A 27478-nucleotide genomic window follows, 5' to 3' on the forward strand; every position below is an offset into this window, starting at 1 on the left:
CTGAATTCCTGTGATAATCATAATATGCTATCATGTATCACTTTTAAACTGCTCTCTCCCTCATTTGTTTCAATTCAGTATACATAATCTATCCAGTTTTTTTCAGTCTCACAGAGCAGCAAGCAACAAATGCTGGCGAGGTTGTGGAGAAACTGGAACTTCACTGTTGGTGGGAGTGTAAAATGGTGCAACCATTGTGGAAAGTGCTGTGGCACTTTCTCAAAAAGGTGCAAATAGAGATACCATTTGACCTAGCAATTCCACTACTGGGAATATACCCTAAAGAGACCATAACTGATATCCAAGCAGATATATGCACACCCATGTTTATTGCAGCTTTGTTCACAATAGCAAGGAGTTGGAAACAACTTAAGTGCCCATCAACAAACAAATGGATAGAGAAGCTGTGGTATATTCACAGAATGGAATACTATGCTGCATTGAAAAACAAGGAACTCATGTAATATTATTCAAAATGGGTGAGCCTGGAGGACATTATGCTGAGTAAAATATCTGTTACAAAAGGGCAAATACTGCATGGTGCCACTGTTGTAGAAAGTGACTGACATCAGGGTTGGTGTAAGATAAACTTTTAATATGGTGCTTCCAAATCCTTCAAAATGACACTCAAGAACCTACTCTGTACATATCTTCTAAGACCTCAGGATGGAGAAGTTACTGAATGAAAAGATGAGTAAAATGACCATTTCCCCAGGTGTTCAGCCTGTAGGACACCAGTTAGCATGTGATAAATAAGGCTGCTGACACTGGGCACACAGATGTTAGCACACCTGATCTGAACAGCAGAGGAATGCCAGGGATGCAGGCTATTGCAATGGACAGATAGCCTCCTACTTCTCAGGGTGACACTAGGCCGTCATTGTATTGTCTTCCCTTTCCTTCCCTCCCCAGAACACATCCTGACAGTTAAACTCAGGAGAGTTTAGTGACCTTATCTCTAACCCAACACATAATTGTACTAAGGCAATGATAGTAACAAAATGTCAGATTGTTCTTCCATTAATGTTTACTGGGCTTCAGACACATCACAAGATCAATGGGAGCCTGAGAAACAGGGATGATACAATGAAATTATTTTGAAGGTTAATGGGATAGTTTTATATACTCATTGAACTTTACAAAAATGTACATATGTATAAAAATCCACACACCAATATAATCATAAATTTTTTTAAGACAAATTAACAAGCTGTACCTAAATGTCACAATTTTTATGTTAGTTGTTATTGATTTCCTTTGAGGTAAGCACAACTCAAAGCCCCTCTACAACTATCAATGTTTATCAAAGTTCATAGTTTCTGGAGGCATGTTGTTGTTTTTATGTGCCTTCAAGTAGCTGGTGACTCATAGCGACCCTATGTACAACAGCTCTAAACTCTGCTTTGTCCTGTGCCAATCTCACTGTCTCCGACACACTCATCCCGATTGCCCCAGTCATCGAATCAATCCACATCCCAGAGGGCCTTCCCCTCCTGAGCCTGCCCTCCACCCTCCCAAGCATGATGTCCTTCTCCAAGGACTGGTCCCTCCTTACAACATGACCAAAGTATGTCAGATGAAGTTTCAGAATCCATGCCTCCTAGGAGCAGCCCGGTTTAACCCCCTCCAGGATGAATCTGTTTGTTTTCTTAGCAGTCCAAGGTGCCCTCAACACTCTTCTCCAACACCAAAGCTCAAAAGCATCAATTCTCCTTCTATCCTCCCTGGTCACTGTCCAGCTCTCTGATGCGTAACAAGTGATTGCAAAGACCATGGCCTGTACCAGATGCACCTTATAAAGTGGATGCCACTCTTGCCTACTCAGAATAAATAGAAACACTGACTTCACCAAGTTATTAGGACGTAGATGGGAGAACAGATTGAAGATGTCAAGAACCTCCTTTTACTTGGATCTCCAATTGATATGCATGGCAACAGCAGACAAGAAACAAAAAGATAAGGGAGCTCTGGTAGCCTAGTGTCATGAAGCTGCACTGCAATCCTAGAGGTACACAGTTCGAATCCACCAGATAATCTGCAGGAGAAAGACGGGTAATCTCCTCCTGTACCAGTCATGTCCGATTTGACAGTACACACACAAAATTAAAAAAAAAAAAAAGATAGGTTGTACTGAGAAAGTCTCCTGTCTCCTGTTACAGACCTCTCCAAAGAGCAACAATACCAATTTAAAGACTGAAGTGTGCCTGATGCAAGCTATGGCCTTATCAATTGCTACCTAGGCATCTGAAAGTTGGACAATCAGGATGTGAGAACAACTAATTGATGCCTCCGAATTGTAGTACTGGAAAAGAATATTAAATATGCTATGGACGGCCAAAATTACAAACTCTCTTGAAGAAAGTGCATCCAGTGTGCTCCTCAAAGGCCAGGCTGGTAAAACTTTGACCACATACTCTGGGCATGCTGAGGAGGGGCCAGTATGTGGAAAAGTATGCTGAGCAAAGTGAAGACTCAGAAACACAGGACACAGTGCCAGGAACAATGGACTTCAAACATGAGAGATCATGAGGATGGTGGGGTAAGGTTTGGATGTATTGTTCACAAGGTCATTATGAATTATAGTCAACTCAATGGCACCTAACAACAAAAAAACATCAAGTGAGAGTCACCTCTTGTAGAGTTTTTCCTACTCTCTAGCAACAGAGATACATTCAGCTCCTAAAAGGACCACTCATGTCTTAGTCTTTTAAAACACATATCTACAAAGTAGGGGTGCGTGGAGTGTATTTCAGTAAATAATACTAAGCTATAAATACACTGTACAATGATGACCCCTTAAGCCATCATATTTATAATACAAAATTTAATTTTTTATTAATTTTAATGAAAATTTACAGTGACTTTGGATTTCCATTTATTCATTGTTGCACTTTTCTCCCTGCCCACCCCTCCCCCAGTACACTCTTCTCTTTGAAAAGTAAAAGTTCCCTCATATAATACAAAATTTTGAAAAATATCTTGCATCAACAGGTGATTGAGCATTCCTAATTCTGTAGCTTTTGACTGATGGCTTTGTTTTTAGCTCCAACTGCGACCACATGGCAGACTTCCACTTCAGCTCCCAGCTTCTGAAGCTCGTCCAACCAGATCATTTGCTTCTGTGACAGACGATCATTAGGGCCTTTAACTTCTACCAGCTGGAAAAGAAGTTTTACATAAAGATTAGAAGCTATGGAAATTGAAGATTTCTTAAAAGCAACTGAAATTTTCACTAATAACTACATAAATGTAACTGTGTCTGTGCACAAAAAAGTTCTGGTGGTAGAATACTGTGCTGATCAACAAAAGGCCTGGCTGTATGTCTGAACCACCAGCAGCCTTGAGGGGACAAGATGAATCGTTTCCTTCCATTCAGTTTACAGCCTCAGAATCTTGATGGAAGAAATAAGAGTTTAATTGATGAAAAGTTATTTTGTGAATTCTGGTGCATAGGCCCACATGGTGTCTTGCTAATCAAGGGGCTGCATGTCACGGGCAATTCAAATCCACCAGCACCTCAGAAAACCAACAGAGGGTCACTGTGAGTTGGAATCAACTCAATGGCAGTGAGATAATTTTTTTTATGTGAACAAATTTGTTGTGTGTCACTGAGCTGATCCTGACTCACACCAACTCTGTATGATAAAAGAAACACACCGACCCGCCCGCCCACAGGTCCCTATGCTATAACCTTTACAGCAGCTGACATCAGGTCCTTTCTCCCTCAGACAAGTTCACCCTGCTGAGCAGCCACGCATGAAACCATTTCACTACCAGGAATCCCTACTGTTGATGTCAGGTGTCATGACATTTACTATGACTCATAACAACCCTAAACTATCCTACTCCAACCTTACCATCTCTGAGATGCTCTACTCACTTGCTGGAATGACTTGTTGGAGTCACTGTTTCAATCCATCTTGTTGAAGGTCATCCTCTCTTTCTTTGATCCTCCACCTGTTCAAGCACGATGTCTTTTTCCTAAGACTAATTCTTCCTGACAACATACTCAAATTATGGGAGACCAAGTCTCAGTATCCTAGCCTCTAACGAACACCCGGCTTGTATTTCTTCCAAGACAAACTTGTTTGTTCTTTCGGCAATTCAATAAATTTCTCCAGTTTCAAGGCTCTGACTACCTAGTGGTAAGAAGCTGTGCTGCTAATCCAAAGGCATGTGGTTTGAATCCACCAGCTGTTCCTCAGGAGAAAGATGGGCAATATCCTCCCAAGTGCTTTACTGCCTCTGAAAACCCACTGGAAGGTCAGCTACGAATCAGTTCTGACTCGACGAGACTAACAACTTCACAAATACCATACTTCGAAGGTATAGATTCTTTTGTCATCATTATTCATTGTCCATCTTTCTGATTCACAGAAAGTAATTGAAAATACTATGGCGTGGATAAGAAACACCTTAGTCTTTAAAATGACATCCTTGCTCTTTAGCAAAGTAGAGAAGTCTTTGACAGATTTTCCCAGTGCAGCCTGTCTCTTGATTTCTTGAATGCTGCTACCTGAGATGCTGATTGTGGATCCAAGTAAAATGAAATCGTTAACTTCAATTTTTACCTCCATCTATTATTATGTTGCCTACTGGCCTACTGATGAGGAGTTTTTTTTCCTTGGTGTTGAGATATAATCCAAATTGAAGGCTGCAGGCTTCAAGTCAAATACAAAATTTCCATATTTCAATATTAATGTTATCCTGGGATCCATCTATATATTTTGTTACATGCTGTCTAGTCAACGCTGACTCATAACTGAGTCTCCAGTGGGTAGACAGGCCATCTTTCTCCCTAGAAACAGTTGGTACATTTGTACTGCTTGCCTTTGGGTTGGCAGCACAACTCCTTACTGCTAGCAACCAGAACTCATATGAATTCTGGTTGCTAGCAGTAAGGAGTTGTGCTGCCAACATATGTATGTTACTATTGTGTACCATAGAGTTGGAACCGATCCATAGCTGACCCTCCAGTGGGTTTTCAGAGACAGTTAATCGCATAGGAGGAGACTGAACAAAATCCTTCAGGTTGACAGTACACCTCCTTACTAATAAGCCACCAGAGCTCCTACATACACACACACACACACACACCCCCGCACATAATGAGTACATTTTTTCTTAATACAGCAAGCAGTAGTTTTAAACTATAAACAAGTTTGTTCCACTACTTAAAACACTATTACTTTTTTGTTACATATGAAATTCAATCCAAACTTTACAATAACCTACAAAACTGTCTGATTAACACACTTTACTACTCCAACTGCATCCTGGAAACAGGCCAGTCTTTCCTGGTCAACATTCCTTATTTGCTATTCCCTCTGACTAGGCTATTTTCTTGCTTTTCATAAGCATATCTTCCTATCTTCCAATATTCTTCCTTAATTTACCTCAGAGAAATCCATTGTCTTATCTAAAAAAACTTTCTTCTCCTTAGGGGAAAATATTTGAAGATATAATGGTTAGATATGTTCCCAATTTGATGAAAATATAAACTCAAAGATTCAAGAGCCATGGAACAGTAAGAGTATCATAATTAAGTCACATAATCAGTGATAAAGAGTCTATTTTGAAAATGTCAGAATTTTAGAGAATAAGACCACTGGCTGTGGCAAACAAGCTCCTGTTTGTACCTCCTACTTCTGCCATATCAATTTCAGCCTAGGCAGCCGTGTGGTATGGCACAGGAGTTTCCCTGCTGACTTGATTTCCAACAATCTGTTAATGAGCAAGAGGGACTTCAATGAAAGGTTTGAGAGAACCAACCAACAAGGTGCTCTAGCTCAAAGCCCACAAGAAGATGGACTCTGACTCCAAGACAGCCTGAGCCCCTAGCTTGCAGCTAGTACCCCAAAGGGTGGACCTGACTGGGGCTGTGAGGCAGACTGGAGTTGGGCTTCGGTGGGGCCAGCTTGCTGGGGTGGTGACTACAAGGAAGGTCTCTGTCCAAAGAGTCCTTCATCCCCTCTCACCCAGGAGGAGTCTGGGAGCCAGGGTTGGCGGTCTGCTTCCCACTTCTTCAGCATACCACAATCTACCTGACTCTGTTCCATTAGCCCCAAATCCAGTTTCCTATTCTAGGTATATTCCTCCAGCAAGAGACAGCATGACCTGGTAGGGTCCCATTGTCCCTCACTGCCAACCACACCACATGTGTGTCCATTATCTCCCCATATTCCTCACTCTCAGCTTCATCATGAGCCACTGAATCTGGGAGGACAGGGCTGGGGGCATCAGAGGAGGCCCCCACAGACCATGAAGGGAAAGAGATGAAAAGGTGGAGCTTAGCCCCGCTGGACAGGCAATATGTGTCCTACCAGTGGTTAGGGACCATCTCCCACGTGAGTCAAGAAGCTGAAGCTAAAATCCCTGCCAGGCTGACAGCCACAGAGAATGGCAGAGGGGCTGGCCTCACACAGACTGCCCTCTCCTTCGCAGTCTGTTAGTCCTGATTGTTATCATCAATCCCATTTTAAAGATATTTAACAGAAACAACAGGACAACTCAAAGCCATCTATTCTTTCATGGTTTACTTTATTCACTGTCCAAATTCCATTTGTATAGAAAACAACTTTGAATACCACGGCTTGGATCAGGCACATCTTAGTCTTTAGACTGATATCCTCATTTTTCAGCATTTTAAAGAAGCCCTTGAAAGAAAATTTTCCAAATGTGTTATGTGTTTTGATTGCTCTAATGCTGCATCCATGGCTACAGATTGTAGATCAAAGAAAAGAAACAACTGACAACTTTCACCTCTTACTCATCAAGATGTTGCTGTTGACAAGCAACGTTATCTCATCTGCATAAGGTTAGGAAACAGAGATAAATAGCTCTCTATCCAGTAGAAGGTGAAATCAAAGAGGGAGCTCTGGTGGCCCAGCGGTAAGAATCTGTGCTGCAAGAATCTGCAAGTGGTTCAGATCTGCCAGCTGCTCTGTGGAAAAAAAGATGGGTAATCTCCGATGTGCTGTTTCTGACATTATAGGACACAATAACAACATCATCTAGTAGATTATATACATTTTAATCAAACACCTGCCCAATGTGGCTTTTTTTTTAAAAGCCTTTAAGAGTACACCAGGCTCAAGTTTGACGGCTTTCACTGTTTTGGCTGATTTCCCATTCTTTTTTTCTGACTTTCTTTTCAGTATCTTTCTCTGCCTCTTGTTCATCCACACCTGTGTTTGTCTAGAAGATTCTTTGTTTGTCTAAATGTAAGTCTCCATTTTAATGACAAATTCTTCATTACATTTTCTGTTGGTAATGTCTCTGTACAACAAGAGATGCTATACCTTTCATATTTTTAAGCCAGCTGACCTCTTTTGGCAAATTCTCTCTTCTCTATAGGCATATTCCTTTTCCATTTACTCTATAAGCTTCACAAACTCACATGCTGCAAGGTGAACACATCAACCAGAAGTTGCGATGTTTGTTTTCTTGAAGTTGAGATGTACCCATAATGAAGGTTGTCATCTGTGATCTGCAGTAAATGATTTGCATCTTCACTTTCCAGAAGAAACGTTATGTCATCTGCAGAACGCAGACTGTTGAGTCTTCCTCCAATCCTGATGCAACATTTTTGTTTAGAGTCCACCTTCCTGAATGATTTGCTCAGCACACACACTGAAAATTCATCTGACAGAAGCCACAGATATCACTCATTTCACAGCTTCTTCTGACTGAGGTGAGCTTGTGGTATCATGGCTCTAGTGCTAAGAGCATGCACATCCATGATGAATGGGGACCTAAACTGTAACCAGCCTGAAGACTGACAGATCACCTCCTCTTTTAAGGACTCCTGTTATCCATCACCTCCTGGGCTTACTTTTCTCACTGGCTGTAACCACATTTAGAGCTCATGCTCTCCACACTCGGCAGCTGGCAGACAGTTTTCCTTGTCCATACAGATTAGTTGGCGTAGACTAATTCTAGCATCTGATACCCCATCAGAGCTGGAGTAATGTACCAAGTGGACTAGTGTCCTCAATATTTTATCTCCTGATCTCCAGAGGCTGTCCCTGATGGGATGTCTTTGTGGACCTACCACTGAATGTTTGGCACCCATACTGTGGGAGACACCTGCTCTTCACCTCTTCATATTAGGAGACTGAGCCGTCCCTGACTATGGGTCCTGCCTGCGCTCAATCCTGAACTAGCACAGACACTCAGCATCCCCCAAGTCGGCAGAGGAGCTGCAGGAGTCCAACAGTGTGTCCTGGGTTGTTCCATAGGCCAGTGGAAGCTCTGTCCTTGGCTGGGCACCTTACCCTCAGTCATCTATCAAATAGTATAAAGTCTGCCCTACCAAGGAGCCCCAATCCCAGTCTTTGGCTAGACTGAAAATCTGTCACAGACCACACATCTGGCCTCCACCCACAGTCAGAAAAGGCAAGAATGCCAGCCAGGTGCCAGCCTCACCCCACTCATGGCTCCTCCTCTCTTCTTACTTTTTCATTCTTTTTATCATCCCTTATTTTTTTATTCTTTCTCTCATTTATTTTTTCACCTTTCTCGTCATTTCCCCCCTTTCTTTAGCATGCCAACACATTTTTGGTTTTTTTATTTACTTTTGTGTCTACTCTTGTTTGTTTTAGGGTAGGTTTTACCATCCTTATTTCTTGATCCCTGCTGCAATAAATAGCCACAGTATAGACCACCACACAGCCCAAATGCACACATGCTCCTTCACAGAATGCCCGGGAAAGGAGGCACCAGGTGTTTGCATCACCTGATCAACAAACTGCAAATAACATCAGCCCAGACTGCCTTCAACTGCTCTTCATGGAGAGTGAGGAGAGCACTGTACACATCCCAAGATGTAGGAGGTGCAAGTAGAAAGCTGCTTAGCTCAGTAAGAGGAAAAATTAAAGCTACAAAAAAACACCACCAGCATGCGTGGCGGTGGCAGCAGCGGCATGAGAGCCAGGGTTGGGGGGGCCCTGAGGTGCCTGTCTTGGAGCCGCATGTGTCCTCCATTGAGGCCGGAGAGGTACCGCTGCTGCTGGACGAGCTCAAACCAGGGCGTCCCCACCAGTTTGATTGTAAGTCCAGTTGCGAGATGCAGGGTGTTGCCTTCTCCCCAAATGGCTCCTGGTTCGCCTGGTCTCAAGGACACTGCATCATCAAGCTGATCCCGTGGCCACGGGAGGCGCAGCTCATCCCCAAAGGGTTTGAAGCCAAAAGCCGAGGCAGCAAGAATGACCCAAAAGGGTGAGGCAGTCCGAAGGAGAAGACCCTGGACTGTGGTCAGATCGTCTGGGGTCTGGCTTCACCCAGTGGTCCTTGCTGCCCAGCCAGAGGCTCTGGGCACGCCACCAATCCCCAGTGCCTGACATCTCCTGCCTGATCCTTGCAATGGGGCTCAACGATGGGCAGATCAAGATCTGAGAGGCACAGACAGGGCTCCTGCTCCTGAACCTTTCCGGCCACCACGATGTCGTCTGAGACCTGAGCTTCATACCCAGTGGCAGTTTGATTCTGGTTTCCACATCTCGGGATAAGACTCTTCGCATATGGGATCTGAATAAACACGGTAAACAGATCCAGGTGTTATCGAGCCACCTGCAGTGGGTGTACTGCTGCTCCGTCTCCCCGGACTGCAGCATGCTGTGTTCTGTGGCTGGAGAGAAGTCTGTCTTTCTCTGGAGCATGAGGTGTCATACATGCTCATCCAGAAGATCTCTTGTGACTTCTCCCCCGACTCAGCCCTGTTTGTCACCGCGTCTTATGACACCAACGTGATCATGTGGGACCCCTACACTGGAAAGAGGCTGAGGTCCCTCCACCACATCCAGCTCGACCCCTCCCCCTCCATGGACGCCAGTGATATCCACATCAGCTTGCTCAGGTCTGTGTGCTTCTCCCCCAAAGGCCTGGACCTTGCCTAGGTGGTGGATGACAGAATCCTCAGAATCTGGGTGCTGGAACTAAAAATGCCAATGGCCTCTGCTGCACATTTTCCCCACACGGTGGTAATTGCCACAGGGACCAGAGATGGCCACTCCCAGTTCTGGATGGCGCCGAGGGTCCTGTCGTTGCTGAAGCACTTATGCTGGAAAACCCTCCGCAGTTTCCTGACCACGTACCAAGTCCTGGCTCTGCTGATACCCGATCCCCAAGAAAATGAAAGCGTTCCTCACGTACAGGACTTTCTAAGTGGCCCTCTGTGGAGTCGTCCCCGCTCGATCAGTGGTGGGCGCAATCTTCTAGGCAGAGGCGCAGCTGGAACGAAATGGGCCAGTCCGCTGCTCTTGAATGGAAAAGAATATCGCAAAACCAGATTCCAATGGACAAGCCTTGGGTCTTGTTTTCTGGCTGGGCACACACACGCACGCACACACACACACACACACACACACACACACACACACACACACACACACACACACGGACAAAACAGCCTTGTCCAAGCAACGCTGAGCTGTTCGTAGTTGTAAAGTGCAGTGGCTGGTGTAGTTCTGGTGACAAAGTAGGTTGTCAGAGCCTTCTCTTGAGTGTCAGCCAAGCTGCAACACGCAGATGATGGCTGTCAACGTTGGGTTTCTCATTTGAACCCAGTGGGGGCCTGCTGAGAATTTTTTTTGTGCAGTGCTCAGCATTGCTGTGATGGTGGCCTGGCCTGTCCTTTCCCCGGCTCCCCGTTGGCCAACAGCATCGTTCTTATGGAGTTGCTTGGTATGTTAGCTTCTCCAACTAGAGGTGAAATCAGTGGACTGATAAAAAAAGACACTATCATTGTTCATTCTCATTGTGGGGTGTGTGTGCACATGTGCAGAAGGGGACAACCTGTGTAAGGTGATAAAAGGATGTATTCTTCAACTGCATGCCATTCAAAGCAGCGACTGGCTTTGCAGCTGTGGGTCACCGATTTGCATCCTGATTTAATTGTTATTTTTCTCAGCTGATGTTAAGGCACAATTGTGGTGGTGGTTTTTGTTTTTTCCTTCTCAGTTACCGTGGTCCTTGTGTCAAACCGTTCGGAGTTTTCTCTTGAATCGTGTGGAGATTTTGGTGCCTTCATCACGTTGCTGAGATCTGTCTGTGCTGCTGAACTCACTGGATTGACCAGTTTCAACTCCTATCCCCCTCCCCCCCCTTTCAACGAGCAAAGAGCTCCTCACAGGCGCTGTTCCCCTCTGGTTAACCCAAGACGCTTCATTCCAGTAAGATCTGCCTTAGGAGATTTAATATATTTTAAATTATTTTAAAGAGACACGTATCCTTCGGCTCTCTAATGGGTTCTCTGTGGGGACCAATTTATGTTCTGAGATTGTTAAAAGGAGCTTCCTCTACCACTTCTGTTGTTGAATTGTTTTCAAACTGAGGATTTTTATTTAAGGGGGCGGATAATACATCAGTTAAAAAAAAAACACAAAAAACCACCAAGATGTCTCAAAGGCAAATCACACAGAAAACAGGGCAAGACGGCACTAACAAATACAGACTAGAAAAATCCTTTAGTGGAAGAAATGTTACCAAACCTCGTAATAAGAATCCAAAAGAACTAAATGTTAAGTGCTTTCAATGGATAGAAACATCAAAGAAAACACAGATACAGAATGGTGGAATAATTGAAAAAAACCTAAGACAAAACAAAAAAAAATATATAAACCAATCTAAGACCAAATTAACAAAATAAATGGAAAATTATAAACAATCCTAAAGCAACAAGTAAAAATTCTGAAGATTAAAACTAAAATTCCAGGCACTCAAGATGGCGGACAAGAGTGAGAAAGCTGTGAGGCAGCTGGCACCTCAGGTGCCACAGATGATGGATGGGAAGGGAATGGCCATGAACACTGCAGTGACTGCGATAATGAGGAAGACAACAGCTACAACTGAGGTGGGTTTAAGTCCAGCCAATGGCATGGGGTCAAAAAGGGAAAAAAAGGAAATGAGACCAATTAAGCCCAGGATCCGCTTATGAAAATGAATTCTCTGCTAGCAGAGAGGATCCAGGAAATCCAGAAGGTCACTGAACTGGATGGGTCAGGGCCCTGACAAAACCACGGAGGCTAGTGAACGAAGCTACCAGTTCTGGAACACACAGCCTGTCCCCATATTGGGAGAGGTGATGAACACTCACAGCCCAGTGGAGCCAGACAAAAGATGCTATCTTCCAGGAGCCCTACACCTAGCCTCAGGGCTTCACCAGGGATGCCTTGGACCTGGGGAATGGCAGTGAGCTGAAAGAACTGTACACACTCCTGAATGGGAATTAGGTGGATGATGATGGCAATATGGTCAAATGTGATTATTCCACAGAATTTCTTTTGTGGGCTCTCTAGCCTGGGGGCTTCCCCAACGGCATTGCAGGGTTCAAATGGTCTCGCATCAGAAACTGGTTGGGTTCATTAGCGCCATCCCAGTAAACATCCATATCTATGATATAGAGAAGATGGTGGAGATCAACTTCCTAAGTGTCCACAAAGAAGCTATGCTCCAAGAGGATAGCTCCAGTCCTGATCTGAGAGATAACCCAGAGGGTTCATCTGGAGGGGATTTGCCAAGCTATTTACACTGCTGGGGTGGTGCTGCCAAAACCTGTTGGCCCCTGCAGGTATTGGCATTGAACTCTAAATCCTCAGAAACTCATCAAAGTCAAGTTCTCCAGTCTGAGCAGGAATATGACTATGCAGTGTATCATGATGCTCCACTGACTGCCAGAAACTCTAAAGACAGCTGATTTATGGTCAGTGGAGAAGGAGGACATTCCAATAGTGCACCAGCTCCTTATCAGGTACTTGGAACAGTTCCACTTCACACCAGTCATGAGCTAGGAGGAGGAAGAAAACTGGTTCTACCCCCAGGAGAGCATCATCGACATTTTTGTGGTGGAACCCACCAATGGTGAAGTGATGGACCTTCAGAGCTTGTATACCCTTCCCTCGACCATCATAAACCATCCAACTCAAAAGACTCTACCAGCTGCTTATTCTTTCTACAACATGCACACTCAGATCCTGTTCTTGCCAAAATGAAAGGGTCTGACGTATTCAATGCACTGGATCTCAGAGAGAACAAAACCTTCCTAGATAAGTTCAGGACAGGGAATGGTAACCTGTAGTATTATCTCTACAACTGGAAGTATGGGGGCCGAGAAGGTCAGACTGGTGTTACAGTAACCGGTCCCCAGTGACATTCTGGATGAAGCTTCTGAGAATTCAAACAGGAAATGGAAGCCCACCATTTATTAGCCCAATTTTCGCAGACGTGAATCCGTGGTGAAGGGAACAGAACTAAATCAGCTTTACCAAACCACCAATGAATTTGACAACTATATTGTGATGAAGTGGGCTGTGTGAGGTCACCTCTGGCCATGTCTCTGGTCTCTCTGTTTTCCAACTAATCATAGCTCATGCACCCAGGATCAAAGGAAATGTAAATGCTGAAAACTAGCTTGTTATTGATATATTATGGAGTTAACAAGTGAATAATGAAAATGTGTGTGTGTGTGTGTGTGTGTGTGTGTGTGTGTGTAAAATTTTAAGAAACAGGAACACAATGGAAGCACAGGAGAGCAGAATTCAGTCATTGAACCACAGAATTAATGAGATGAAGCATAAACTCTCTCAATACTACTAATCTCCTAAGGAAACCATGAAACCGTTAGGAAAAACAAGGAATGAAAATGAAGACAGCATAAGAATTATGTGGAACAAGAGGGGTAACTCAACATGTGACAAAAATTCCAGAACAGGAAGAGATCTTTTTAACATTTAACTTCTTATTGTGATTTGAATGAAGGAAATAAAATTCTTTTTATAAAAGAAGTCAAACACGTGAAAGCATTTTCATGTAATGTCTGGCACAAAGACACTTCTTTGCCCTTCCTTTGTATGAACATAAAACCATTACTAAAATAAATATAAAAGGCCTATATTGTATACTATAGAAGCATGAGTACAGCCTTTGAGCTCAAAGACACAGCTATCAATTACTAATTTTACATACTTGACCAAGACACTTAACTTTTATAAGCTTTGATATTCTCAGATGTGAAGAAATGAGAACAAGACCACTTGAGTTTCACTGTAAAATTAAATCAGATATGCTGTTGTTATGTGCTGTCAAGATGAGTGAGATTCATAGCAACCCGAAGAACAATAGTCTGAACTCTGTCCTATCCTGAGCCAATCTGTCTCCAACATATCTGCCCTCATTACCCCAATTACTATGTCAGTCCATCTCATATAGGTTGTCTTCTCCTGCGCTGACTCTCCACCCTGCCAAACATCAGGTCCTTCTCCAAAGACCGGTCCCTCAAGGTGTTTGAGATGGAGCTTAAAAATTCTTGCCTCCAAGAAACAATGTGATTTCACTCTCTCCAGGACAGACCTATTTGTTCTCCAAGAGTTCAATACTGTTCTCCAGCACCACAACTCAAAGGCATCGATTCTTCTTCTGTCATCCTTAGTCACTGTCAAGCTCTCTAATGGATAGCAAGCAATTGTGAAGATATAGGCCTTGATCAAGTGTATCTTAGTCTCTAGACTGACATCATTGCTCTTCAGCCCTCAGGAAAGGTTCTTGACAGTAGAATTTCCTAATGCAATTTCTGTCTGCTGGTGCCAAGAGTGTTTGACTGTGAAGCTGAGCAAGTTAAAATTGTTAGCAATCTCAATTTCTTCCCCATCTGTCATGACACTGCCAAATGGTCCTGTGGTGAGAATCTTTGTTTTCTTGATGCTGAGCTGCAATCCACATTTTAGATTGCAATCCTTGACTTTCTGCAGCAATGATTCAGGTCCTCCTCAGTTTCAGCAAGCAAAGTTGTATCATCTGTGTAGCACAGGTTGTTGAGGCTTCCTCCAATCCTGATGCCACATTCCTCCTTAAAAAGTCCTGACTTCTGAATGATCTGTCCCACATAGGACTGAGAAGGTACAAAGAAAGGACATATCCCTGATGCACTCCTTTCATGATTTTGAACCAGGCAGTATTTCTTTATTCTGTACTGAAGAGACTGCTTCTTGATCTAAGTATAGGTTTCGTATGAACAAAATTAAATGTTCTGGGATTCCCATTCTTTTCAATGATAGCCACAATTTGTTGTTATCCACACAAATGCCTTTGCACAGTCAATGAAACAAAACAGGCATTCTTCTGGCACTCTCTGCTTTCAACCAAGATCTGTCTGACATTGGCAATGATGTCCCTAATGCCATGTGTCTTCTACAACCAGCTTATATTTCTGGTAGTTCTGTCTAGAACACTGAAAAGCCAAGGCAAAAGGAAGAAATCAGGAAGTTAGGAGCTGAACAGAAGGTTTAAAAGGGAAGCTTGGGAAGATAAAGCAATATGAAAATATAAAATTTTTGTTATAAAATATAACAAAATGAGCAGAGAGCTGTCCTCAGAAAATCAAAAGAGATGAACTTGCTCAGCATTTCTTAAGCTGAAGGAACTGAAGAACAAATTCAAGCCTCGAGTTGCAATACTGAAAGATACTATGGGCAGAACAATAAATGATCCAGGAAGCATTAAAAGAAGACAGAAAGAGTACACAGAGTCACTATATCAAAAAGAACTGGCTGAGACAGAAGAATTTCATGAAACATATGATTAAAAGAAAATGGTGATGAAGTTCAAGCTCCTCTAGAGTAACTGAGGGGGGAAAAAGCCCCAGAAATTGATGGAATACCAATGAACATATTTAAACAAATAGACGCATCCCTCAAGGTGTTCACCAAGTTGTGCCAAAAATATGGAGGCCAACTACCTTGACAACTGACTGAAGAGATACACATTTATTCCCAGTCCCAAAAAAGGTGATCAAATAGATTGTGGAAATGAGAAAACAATATTACTAGCAAGCAGAATCCTGCTAAAGATTATCCAAAAATGACAGGAATAGTAATAGTACATTGACAGAGAACTAGCAGAAATTAGATAGCTTTTTATCATTTCCATCTTCCAGAGGCTGAATTCTCTCCATATTCTCTGTTATTTTTCCAGAACACTTATGAAAACATGGCATTTCTTCCATCTGTTAGTTTCAAGCTAAAATATTTTAAAAGCTCATTTTCCTTTTCCCGCTCTTTTCAGTATACAGCACGGAATTACACTAGTTCAAGTTAAAAGTGGACCCCAAATGGTTACATTTTATTTGCTGTGATGTTTTAAACTTGTGGTAAGGAACAGAAAGGAAATCTGTCAAGAGAATCTCTGTAGAGAACATAATATCCAAATCCAAATTATATGCCCAGCAAAACAGTCCTTCAAATATTTGGGTGTTTCCAGATAAAAGAAAATTTAGTGAATTTATAAAAATCAGACCAATCTTAAAAGAAATACTAAAGGGAGTAAAACTATCTTGAAATTAACACAAACATCATCATTATTTAGGAACCATCCGGATACAGAAATATGCAAAGGGAAATAAACTTACAAGACTGAAAATTTGGAACAAGAGGCATCAGTCGATAAAAAAATAACAACAAACCAGAAAGGGGAATAACAGCACAGTTACAAAGCTATTTTATATTTGCAATAAAATAGTAGTTTAGAGTAGCTTCAAAGAAAAAATAGACTTCATCAAAATAAAACATTTCTAAAATCATAAAGACTTATTAACATTAAAACAAAAGTAATGAGGGAAATGATAAGACCTTAAACAAAATTACTTCAGCACTAGAGGAATAAAGAAATCAGCAGTACTATACAAAATAAAAAGGAAAAAAGTACAGCAAAATGACAGAGACAAAACCATAATCATTGAGAATTGCACTGCATGTGAATGGATTTAAAGCACCTGTCAAAAGAAGAATGGATAAAAATCCATGACCATCAATATGCTACCTAATAGAGATACTCCTTAGACACAAGGACAAACATCAAAGGGAAAATATTTATCAAGATAACAGCAATCAAAAAAGGGCAGAAGTAGTAATATTGTTTCCAAGGCAAAATTTAGCTTAAAAGATGGATGGACATTAATGATAAAAAGGTTCACTGGCCAAGAGAACAAAACTATAATTAATATTCTATACTCAGAGTAACAACACAGTACGTAACAGAGAACCAAAAATATTTAACTCTAAGTTTAAAAAGACAACTTGATAGTCACTCATCCACTCATTCTACCACTATCTATGAAACATAAAACTAGAAAGAAACTAAAAGAAAGAACTAAACAATACAATTAACTGACTTGACTTCATAAACATATACAGCCCATCATGCACATTCTTCTCTAGTGCACATGGAACATTCTTCAGAACAAACCATGTAATTGGTCACAAAGCAGCCTCTGTTAGGTAAACAAACATTGAAATACTACAAACATCTAAGAGGTGTGTTAACATGATTTTGATGTGTGCATTGTGTGTGTAAATTGTCCTCTGAGCATTGCTTTGTTCCAAACATTCTGTTGGGGATTTTGTTTTGTTTTAAAAGAGGCTCTGGACAGTTTCATTAAAGAAAAATACTGCAGGAGTTATTTTTCACCAGTCCTTTTTGGCATCCTTCGGAGTATCGGAATCACCTGGACCTCTGCTAGCCAGTGTGCACACTCCATAGGATTTTCCACATGCGTGACCAATTCAACATTATTGTCACTGGAGTGACGGACACTAGTTTAGGCCAACATGGCATAATACTCTATTTCAGATTTCCGCAGGGGTAGGCAGTTATTAGTGATGATGACCTTCGCTCTGCCTTGCCTGATCATATTCAGAGTTTGCTATAACATCACTGTGTAGTTTACACTTTTGTAACAAGGAGACTATAAATGTGATCAACTCAAGAGACATTTTCATCTTTGAGGCTACCTCCTTCTTGTGTTAGGTGTGGGATGGCCACCAAGCAATAGCAGCCACCAAGAAGGCCAGCTAGGGAAAAAGGACAGTCTGACCACAATGCAAGGCACTTCAACAAAGCCATCCCAAAGGTTTTGGCATGTTGTCTATTCATTCTTATTTGACATAAGAAATTTTCCATTTCTTTTTCTTTATTGTTACATAGTGTTGAGTAAGAAACTATTCATAGCTGACCCTCTCCCAGGCTTTCAGATTTCACAGGAGAACACTGCCCATCTTTTCTGAGTGAAACAAGCAGCTGGGGAACTCAAACTGCATGTCTTCAGGCTGGCGGTACAACTCCTTACCACTAGGCAACCAAAACTCACCTATTTCTTCTATATTCAGTAGTTTTCAAGCAAGGTGCTTCCTCAAGTTCCCTGTTGTTGATTTCTATTTTTATATCACTCTATTCTAAGAAGTTGCTTTTAGTATGTGTATGTTTACGATAGATAGAGACCCCTAGGGCTGTATATAGGTTTGGCAGATTTATTTCTACATTCTTATTATATAATGTAAATATACCCACATATACAGCAGAGTCAACAGGGACACAAAGGAATGTAAAGGTTTTAATCACCCCTTTGGTTCCACAGTCTTGAAGAACATCAGGGTTCACTGGCATAACATAGTCCACAAAAGCCTTACTCTTAAATCTTACTCAGTGGGGAGCAACTGGGGTCTTAAAAGCTTTCAAACAGTCATCTAGGATGTACTTATTGGTCTCTCCCTCACCAGCACAATGAAAGAAGGAAAGAAAAGATGCATATGTTCAATATTGGAGAGGACCTGGGGGGAGGGATTGTAAAACAATGAAAGAATTTTACTTTTCCAAGAGGGTAGTGTACTGGGAGTGAGGGTTGGGAGGGAAGAAAAGTGCAACAATGAATGAATGGAAATCCAAAGTCTCTGTAAATTTTCAATGAAATGAATGATAAACTAAAAAAAAAATTATTTCAAAGGACTAACAGGCCATGTGGACCTAAACTTCTATGACTCTGAGACCAGAAGAAGTAGATAGTGGCTATCACTGCTGACCACTATAAAATGGATCATAGAAGAAATGTTCTGGATAGAGTGGGTGAAATGTGGATTAAAAACAGAAAACATTAAAATGGCCAGGCTTACTGGTCAAACCCTGAGACCAATGGTTCTTAGTCACTCTTCAAATCTAGAGAAAAATTCACCCTGGGGACTGATGTTTCGGCTAAACAATGAATAGGCCTGTGAGGCTACCAATAACAGCACCAAGGAGGCCTCACTTATCACCAAAAACCACCCATTTAAGGTTAAAAGGTCAGCATTTGCCCAGGAATACAGTTCAGAAGTCAGGAAGGAACTAATGGAAAGAATTACATAAGAGGGAAGAATGGGGGTACTGTACTTAATGCTACAAAAGCATGATGTATGTGAATAATTGAATGGAAACCACTTTGCTTTGTAAACTTTCTCTGAAATCACAATTTTTTCAAAACCCAGTGATTTCCTTCTCTTTTGTACTCCACATCTTCTAATATACTTACACTAATAATTAAGCTTCCACATCGAAAGGTCCCACACAACAAAGAAGTAAGAGAGATCTCTAGGGAAAAACCAAGGCCCCCAGTCACAAAGTAGTTGAATCTTGGCACAGTCATAGAAGCAATGTCACCTTGTGGTCTCTGACTAGTTTGCCAGTGAAACAACAAATGAGGCTTTGCTTTCTGATGCACTCACCTTAAAGTGATGGCTGTGGGAGTTCCATACCACCAAGTCAGGGAGGCCACCTCGACAGTGTCGGAAGTCAGTGGCCAAGCGCCTGCACACACCACTTAGGAAAGGGCCACCCAAGCAGGAGACAAGATCCTGGACACAGAATGCATGGAAATCAATCCTTTTTTCACAGACCCTGAAATACATCACAGTAGCCAGGAGATAAAAATTCAATGGGTCAGAAATCAAACTGTGTTCCAAGTAAACCAGAGGCAGATTTTGGTTCTTCTGTTTGTTGAGTTAAAATAAGTCTGGGTAACTTCTGTTTTCCTTTAGTCATTTTTCATACCTGTTAAATGAGGAGGATGCTGAGAAGCATCTGAGACAGAGGGGGGCTAGAAGGAGCACTCATAAATTATGGTAGTGCTAACTCACAGAGGCCTGGCAGTCCCAGAGGAGGGCAGCATCCTTCTCTCTGACAGACTAAAGAGGTGGCAAAGGAAAGTGGGCATCCCAAGGTTGGAATAATTAGGCTTTCTCTGAGACCTAAGATGTTCTCATTAATGACAATAGCATCTGGGATGGGGGAGGTTTGAGGAAAGAGAGTTGAACTGTGCTTATATAAAATATATAATACACACACACAAATATATGTGTATGCCTGCATGCATGCACTATATGTATCTTTTGATATAGTTGCCATAAATACATCCAGTAGTATTCAGAAGGCATTTTAAGAGAGTGGTGTAGTCTGTCGCCAACTGTATTATGCTGGTATCCCAGAAGCTATCCTATCTCTGATAGGGATGGGCATTCTTCTCCTGTTACAACATGTTGTTGTTAAGTACTGTCTAGTAGCAGACAACTCATAGCGACTCTATGAACAAAAGTCCTGGACACCTTCTGTATAACTTTTGTTCTTTCTCCAGGTTCATAGGGGTTCCAGAGACAAGCTATTATGGAAGTAGATACCACTTCTGCTTCCAAGCTTGTTTTAATCAGGGAGCTTCACCAAACACCGTCCATGGTAACCATTCTCGCATTTGATTCATCAGTGTCACAGTGTTCGGCTTCACAGCAACCAACAGTTACCTCTGTACAGCAAGTGGACATACCAGGGTTACACAACCTATAAGAATGTTTCACCAAAAACAATTAAAGGCAGGCCTGAGGGCCACGGAGTAGAGTCGTCCACCTTTGGCGTGGGAGCATGGCTTTCTGTCTACTAGGTCGATTGTTCTCTCCTTCCATGCTACTGCTGGTGGTGGTGGTGGTGATGTTAAGTGCCGTCGAGTTGCAGGAGACTCATAGCAACATTATGAACGAGACACCTCCTGTGTAACTTTCGTCCTTTCTCCAGGTTCATAGGGTTTCCAGAGGCAAGCTATTACGGAAGTGGATGCCACTCAAGCTTGTTTTAATCAGGGAGCTTCACCAAACACTGTCCACATGGGTAACCATTCTTGCATTTGACTCACCAGTGTCACACATACCCTTGGAATTCCAATGAGGGTGCTGTGAGTCAGAACCAAGGTTATGACAGTGACTTTGAGGTTTTTTGTTAGCTTAAGGGTTGTTTTTTTTTTAACCCACTTTCTGAACAAATACAGTCATTCAGATAACAACAGTTATTACCTGGGCTTGTTGAAGAGAAGTAAAGCAGTCCCAGCTGACCAGAGAAGTCACTCTGCCTTCCTGAGCCTGCCATGAAGCTGCCAACCAGGCATGCAGAGTCTCAGCAGGGGCTGTGTGAATGAGCTGCAGTCTGGCCTCCATGGCCTGTTCCCTACTTGCGAAGAAGCTGTCTGTGTACAAGTCCAGTGGGAAGGCCTGTGGCACAGAGAGAACAAGCTCTCTCATACCAGGCCTGGAAAGGATATTAATCAGGTACATTCAAGCCCTGCAAAACCTGAAAACTGGCTGATCTCATTAAATTGTTATCATCCCATTTCTAAAAAGGTCAGCCAAAAATTATCTGATGCAAGTAATCTGATACAAAAGCAATTTGCATACTTGTCTTTGATGCAAGTAATCTGATACAAAAGCAATTTGCATACTTGTCTTTGAGAACAGTAATTTTCAGACAGAGCTTTTTTATCACATAAGCATGACTAAGTGGGCATATCTGACATCAATGAAAGAAAAAGCACAGAACTGGGGACACAGTAAAGGCTCAGAAATGCTGATGCTGAATCAACTGGATTAAGGAGCAAAATCTTATGCAGAAGGGGATAAAACTTAAAGTTTAAAACTCAATAAAGATAGCTGAAATTGTTTTCTGTGAATCTGATTTTTAAATTTAAAAGCCATTTCTTATACAAAGTAACACATCGACTATGTAGACAACCCATAAGGCAAGCAAGCATGCTCTAAGCATATCTGTCTGTCTCTCTCTCTCTCTCACACACCCCCTAGCTTTAAAACACTCTGTGCATTCCCCATGGACTAGGAAGCACCACAACTGGCCGAGCAGTACAGATACCTGGTAGGCATTCCTGAAGACGTCTGGAATCCCATTCATGAAGATGACATCCCACAGGAGGAGGCCATAGAGGGTACTGAAGGTAGACCCTTCTCCATGGATCCCTACAATAATCAAAGCTTTCTCAGTTTTCCTGAAAATGGCATACTCAGTCTCTTAACTATTTTATTTTAGATTCAGAATGTAACATTTGTGCCATTCACAGCTCATGGTTTTACTCTCTATACGTTGTTAACATGTAAGGCACAATTAACAAAATATATTCAAAGCACAGCAATCACAGGAAAGTTCAAATGAACATTTCAAAGCACTCATTCCTAAACTTTAGTAATAATGTAATGAATGTAAAAAAAAAAAAAGACAGAAAATAGTAACAGCAGTAGATTCTTTCCTCATGCTGCAGACATCACTAGATTGGCAAGCTCAGTATATGCTGGGGAGTTCTAACACAGGAGTCCCTCTGATCATGGGAAGCAGCTCTTTCTGACAGACATTGAGCAGGAGGAACCATGGCCCCAGAAGCCCAGCTGCTGCCCTGGGACTGCTGAGGTAGGGGAGGTGGGCAGTGTCCACAGCCTGTATCCAGGGGTTGCTTCTAGTGTTCTCAGTCAACCAAGAATTGCAACCAAACATTTCAGGGTTCCTAACAGTCTAAGTTTTCACCTCTCAAACCTTCAAGAGTACACGCCCCTCCTGCTGATTGGGAAGCAAAGTCCAAAGCTGAAACAAGTTCAGCTTTGTTATTGAATTGGGTTTCCAAAAAATAAGTGGTACAAATCCTTACCTTTACATCAGTGATTATAATCCCATTTGTGATGGGGTTGTCTTTGATATTTTGATGAGACAGGTGTTTGGGTATGTCTTTCACATATCTGGGAAGAGTAGAGTATTTTCACCCAAGGAATCCTACTGCATGAGTATGAGGAGGCACATCTCCAAACAATGGAGCACAGAATGTGGGAGATGCCACAGTGGGCAGTGAGAGGTGAACCTGATCACAGGTAAATCAGAGAGACAACAAACATCTTGCCATCTGCTTCCCTAAGCCTAGGAAAGGAGTGTATGCATGAAGTAACAGAAATAACGCAGCCATTTTGACCCATCAAGGTGGGTCACAGAATCATGCTGAGAACGTAAGCATTGTCCTGTCAGCATTTATACAAAAGGCATATCCATATTCAAGATCTCCCATGATAAAAAGCTTAAAAAAGAAAAAGACCTTTCAAACAATAGACAGGCCTATAAAGTTAACAATAAGAGCAGAAAGGAGCATACTTCTCAGAGTAATCAGGTATGAGACCAAAAGACATGTGCCTCAAAAAAAGGTCAGATGGAAGAAAGGGGCAATTAAAAAGGGAGAACGAGAATGGTGAACTCAGGGAGAAGAAGCAGAGTGCTCTTAGATTGAAGGGACCTGAAATGAAGTCATACAACAACATACATATATACTGATGAACGGAAAACTAATAGGCTTTGTAAACTCTGAACCAAAATCTCACATACACAAATATACAAGAACTAGAGGAGGAAAGGGTTAAAACCAGGCTCTGTTGGCCCTCCTGTCACTGGTTGATCAGGCTGGACAGGAGACCTTCACTGGAGGTTGCTGTCAATGGAAGGCATTACGTCAACTACGACTCACTGTAACCCTGTGAATAACAAAGTTGAACCTTATCCTATCCTGTACATCCTCATTTCTGATGTACTTGAGCCCACTGTTCCAGTCACTGTCAATTCATCTTGGTGAGGCTCCTCCTCTTTCTTGCTGATCCTCCATATTCTCAGCATGACATCTGTTTCCAGGAACTGACCCCATTTGACTACATGACCAAAACTGTCTGAGACAGATCTTCACCATCTTTGCCTCTAATGGGCAACCTGGCTGCACTTTCTCTAAGACTTGTTTGATTTTGGCAGTCCATCTTTCCCAACACTACAATTCAAAGACATCAATTCTGTCATCTTTATTCCGTGTCCCATTTGCAGATGCAAGGTAGGCAATGGAAAAGATCCTGGTTTGGATCAAGGATACCTTAGTCTTTAAACCAGTTTCTTTGCTTATTAGAACTTTGGAGAGGTCCTTGACAAAAGCTTTGCACAATCCAACATCTTTTCATTTCCTGACTGCTGGTATCATGGGTGTTGATTGTGGACCCAAGTAAGATGAAATCTTTGACAATTTAAATCTTTATCTATCCTGATGTTGCCTATTGGTCCAGTGGTCAGGATTTCTGCCTTTTCTGATGTTAAGATGTAATCCATATTGAAGGGTGCAGTCTCTGATCTTCAGCAGTTAGTGTTTCAAGTTCTCTTCACTTACTGCAAGTAAGATTGTGCCACCTGCAAAGTACAGGTTGTTGTTAGGTCCAACTCTGATGCCACATTCTTCTTCATATTGTCTAGCTTCTCTAAAGATCTGTTCAGCATACAGATTGAATAGATATGGAGAAAGGCTACAACCTTGAAACACAGCTTTCCTGATTTTAAACACTGGTCCCTTGCTCTGTTTGGATAACTGTTCATGGTTTAGGTATAGCTTTCCCATGAACAAAATTAAGTTTACTGGGATTTCTAATCTTCTCAATGTTAGCCATGATTTGGTATGATCCACAGTCCTATGTCTTTGCATAATCAATAAAACACAAATAAACATCCTTCTGTTATCCTCTACTTTCTGCCAAGATCCATCCAACATCAGCAGTAATACCCATTGGGCCATGGCCTCTTGTGAATCCAGCTTGAATTCTAGAAGTTTCCTGCCAATGTATTGTTCTAGCCATTTTTTATAATCTTAGGAAAGACTTTACTTGCACGTGATATTAATGCTATTATTTTATAATGATTTCCATATTCTATTGGATCACCTTTTTGGGGAATGGAAACAAATTCAATTCTCTTCCAATCAGTTGGCCAGGTAGGTATCATCCAATTTTCTTGACATAGATTGGTGAGAACATCCAGAACTGCATCTGTCCTTAAGTACAATGCTGTAAAAGGTACATATGCAAGGAGGAATTGTCAATAAACAGTTATTCAAAAATACACACACCATTAAATCCAAAAATGATAGAAATTGAGGACTTCCCACCAACTTTAGCAATCTGAAATTGATCAAACATGCAATTAAGATGCGTTCATAATAATTTGTGTCCGGAACACAAAAGTTGGATACAGAGAAGAACTGGTAGTTGGAAAACATGAACAAATGATAGAAACAAGATCTTATGATAGAAGGATATATAGTAAATTTTTTTTTTCATTACAAATACCTTTTCCAAAAAAAGATGGTGATTATATTAAGTGGATTTCACCTGATGGACTACACAGGAGTCAAACTTACTACCACTGTGGAGAAAGTCAATAGAAAAGCGCAACATCAGCAGTCAAAACAAGGCCAGAATCACTGTGGAATAGACTCTGAGTTATTCATATATAAATTAAAATTGAAGCTAAAGAAAATGAAAATGAGAAATCCTAAGAAATTTAATATGAACTTTAGTCTTTTCCAAATGAATATAAAGCCATCAATAAGACATTTGATGCTTGGAGCACTAATAATCAAAGACTAATAATCATTGTGGGATGGCATCAAGGATATCCATGAACAAAGCAAAGTCACTACAAAGCAAAAATTCAGAGAAGAAATAAAAGATCTAAATGTCTGTCAAAAGAGACTCTGAAAATTGCAGTAACATGCTAAGAGGCCAAAGTAAAATGAAGAAATACTGAAGTAAAAGAAATCAACAACTGATTTCAAAAGGTAACTCAAGAAGACAAGGCCAATGATATACCAAAATGTGCAAAGAGCTGGAGTTAGAAAATCAAAAGGGAAGAATACACTTTTCCATTTCTCAAGTTGAAATAATTGAAAAATCAAACTGAAGCCTTTGAGATGCAAAATCTTGAATGATGGAGAAAGCAAAAGAAGAAAAAAAAAGTAGAAGGAATACACAGAGTTACTGTACCAAAAAGAATTGGCTGACAATAAAGCATTTCAGGAAAAAGCATATCATCAAGAAGCAATAATAAAGTAAGTGTAAGCTGCAAAGCTGCAATGAAGGCAATGACAAAAATCAAGGACCTCAAAATCAATGGATACCAACTGACATATTTCAACAAACACTTAGAACCTCAGACAGGCACACGAGTCTATGCTAAGAAATTTCGAATGAAATATGGGTGCCTACCCAACTGACTGGAAGAGATCCATATATGTTCTCATTCCCCAAGAGTGATGTAACCCAAAAGAATCTGGAAATTATCAAAGACTTCAAAGACTATCATTATGTGCACATGCACGTACAATCTTACTGAAAAGTATTCAAAAAGAACTATTATATAATACATAGACAAGGAACTATAAAAAATTCAAGTTGGATTCAGAACAGGCCATGGCACCAGGGATATCACAGCTGATGTCAGAGGAATCTTGGCTAAAAGCAGAGAATACCAGAAAGATGTTTATTTGTGTTTCATTGACTATGTAAAGGCATTTGACTGTGTAGATCACAACAAATTATTGCTAATATAAGAATGCAAATCCCAGTAAACATAATTGTGGTTCATGTAAAAAAATACCTATATAAAGAAGTTGTTGTCTTAACAAAATAAGGAAACATTGGTTTAAAACCAGGAAAAGATGTACACCATACATACTCAATCTGTATGCTGAGCAAATCATGATAGAGAAGCTGGACTACACAAAAAACAATGTTGCATCAGGATTGGAGGAAGATTCATCAACAACCTGTGTTATGTAGATGTCACAACTCTGCTTGCCAAAAATTACCTAGACCTGAAAAACTTACTGACTTCAATATGGATTATTAAATATTGATTACTCCTTAACATCAGGAAAAGAAAAATCCATCCATCATAAGGTCACACAATTTGGTGGGTGGAGATGAGGTGAAGGTAAAGGAAAAACATTAAAATAAAGAACACTTGGTTTGGAGGGAAAAAAAGAAAACAAAAATCCTCATCACTGGAACATCAAGAAAGATGGAGAAAAGATTTGTCAAAGGTTTCATTTTACTTGGACACACAGCAGTAAGTTCAAATGAATCCCAAGACTACTGCCCTTAGTCACTCTTCAAACCTGGAACAAAACTTAGCCTCCTGGCTTAGAGAAATAACAGACAGGCCTATATGGTGATCAATAAACATCCCTGAATCAGCTTACACTTGACTGCTAACATAATCAGAAACACTCAAACAGTATACCCCCAGCTTTCAAGTAAATCAAAAACACTTACCTTCCAGGATCCAACTGCACCAAGCTGAAGGCTCACTCTCAGGCCGGACCAAATTGACTTTTAAATACAAAGGCCAACCTACCAGATCCCGCCTGCCTACATAAAAGGCTTCCCAGCCACAGCTGGAGGTGATTAACTGCCTTTGATCTCCTTTTAAATCAGCTATGGGTGGGAAGCTGACCTTCTAAGAATCAAATCCCTATGCACATCCAAAAACTTCTCCAATAGAGTAAAAAGGGAAG

At 41.4% G+C, this 27478-nt stretch overlaps 1 protein-coding gene and 2 pseudogenes across 1 annotated transcript in view; 2 read left to right on the plus strand and 1 right to left on the minus strand.

Annotated features, from left to right (window-relative positions):
* Positions 1-3005: 3005 nt before the first annotated feature.
* Positions 3006-27478, minus strand: part of FAN1 (FANCD2/FANCI-associated nuclease 1) — a 58047-nt gene continuing 33574 nt past the window's right edge. Inside the window, exons 10-13 of the mRNA XM_006902939.1 lie at positions 21982-22085; positions 21135-21329; positions 19524-19652; positions 3006-3158 (exon numbers count right to left, since the gene is read on the minus strand). Coding sequence (XP_006903001.1) covers positions 3006-3158; positions 19524-19652; positions 21135-21329; positions 21982-22085 — 581 coding nt within the window. The remainder of the gene's footprint in view (positions 3159-19523; positions 19653-21134; positions 21330-21981; positions 22086-27478) is intronic.
* LOC102847873 lies at positions 8702-10164 on the plus strand (annotated as a pseudogene).
* Positions 11723-13133, plus strand: LOC102845842 (annotated as a pseudogene).

This window comes from Elephantulus edwardii, unplaced genomic scaffold, assembly GCF_000299155.1.
Source record: "Elephantulus edwardii isolate Elephantulus edwardi_28Jun2011 unplaced genomic scaffold, EleEdw1.0 scaffold00473, whole genome shotgun sequence".
NCBI lineage: Eukaryota > Metazoa > Chordata > Mammalia > Macroscelidea > Macroscelididae > Elephantulus > Elephantulus edwardii.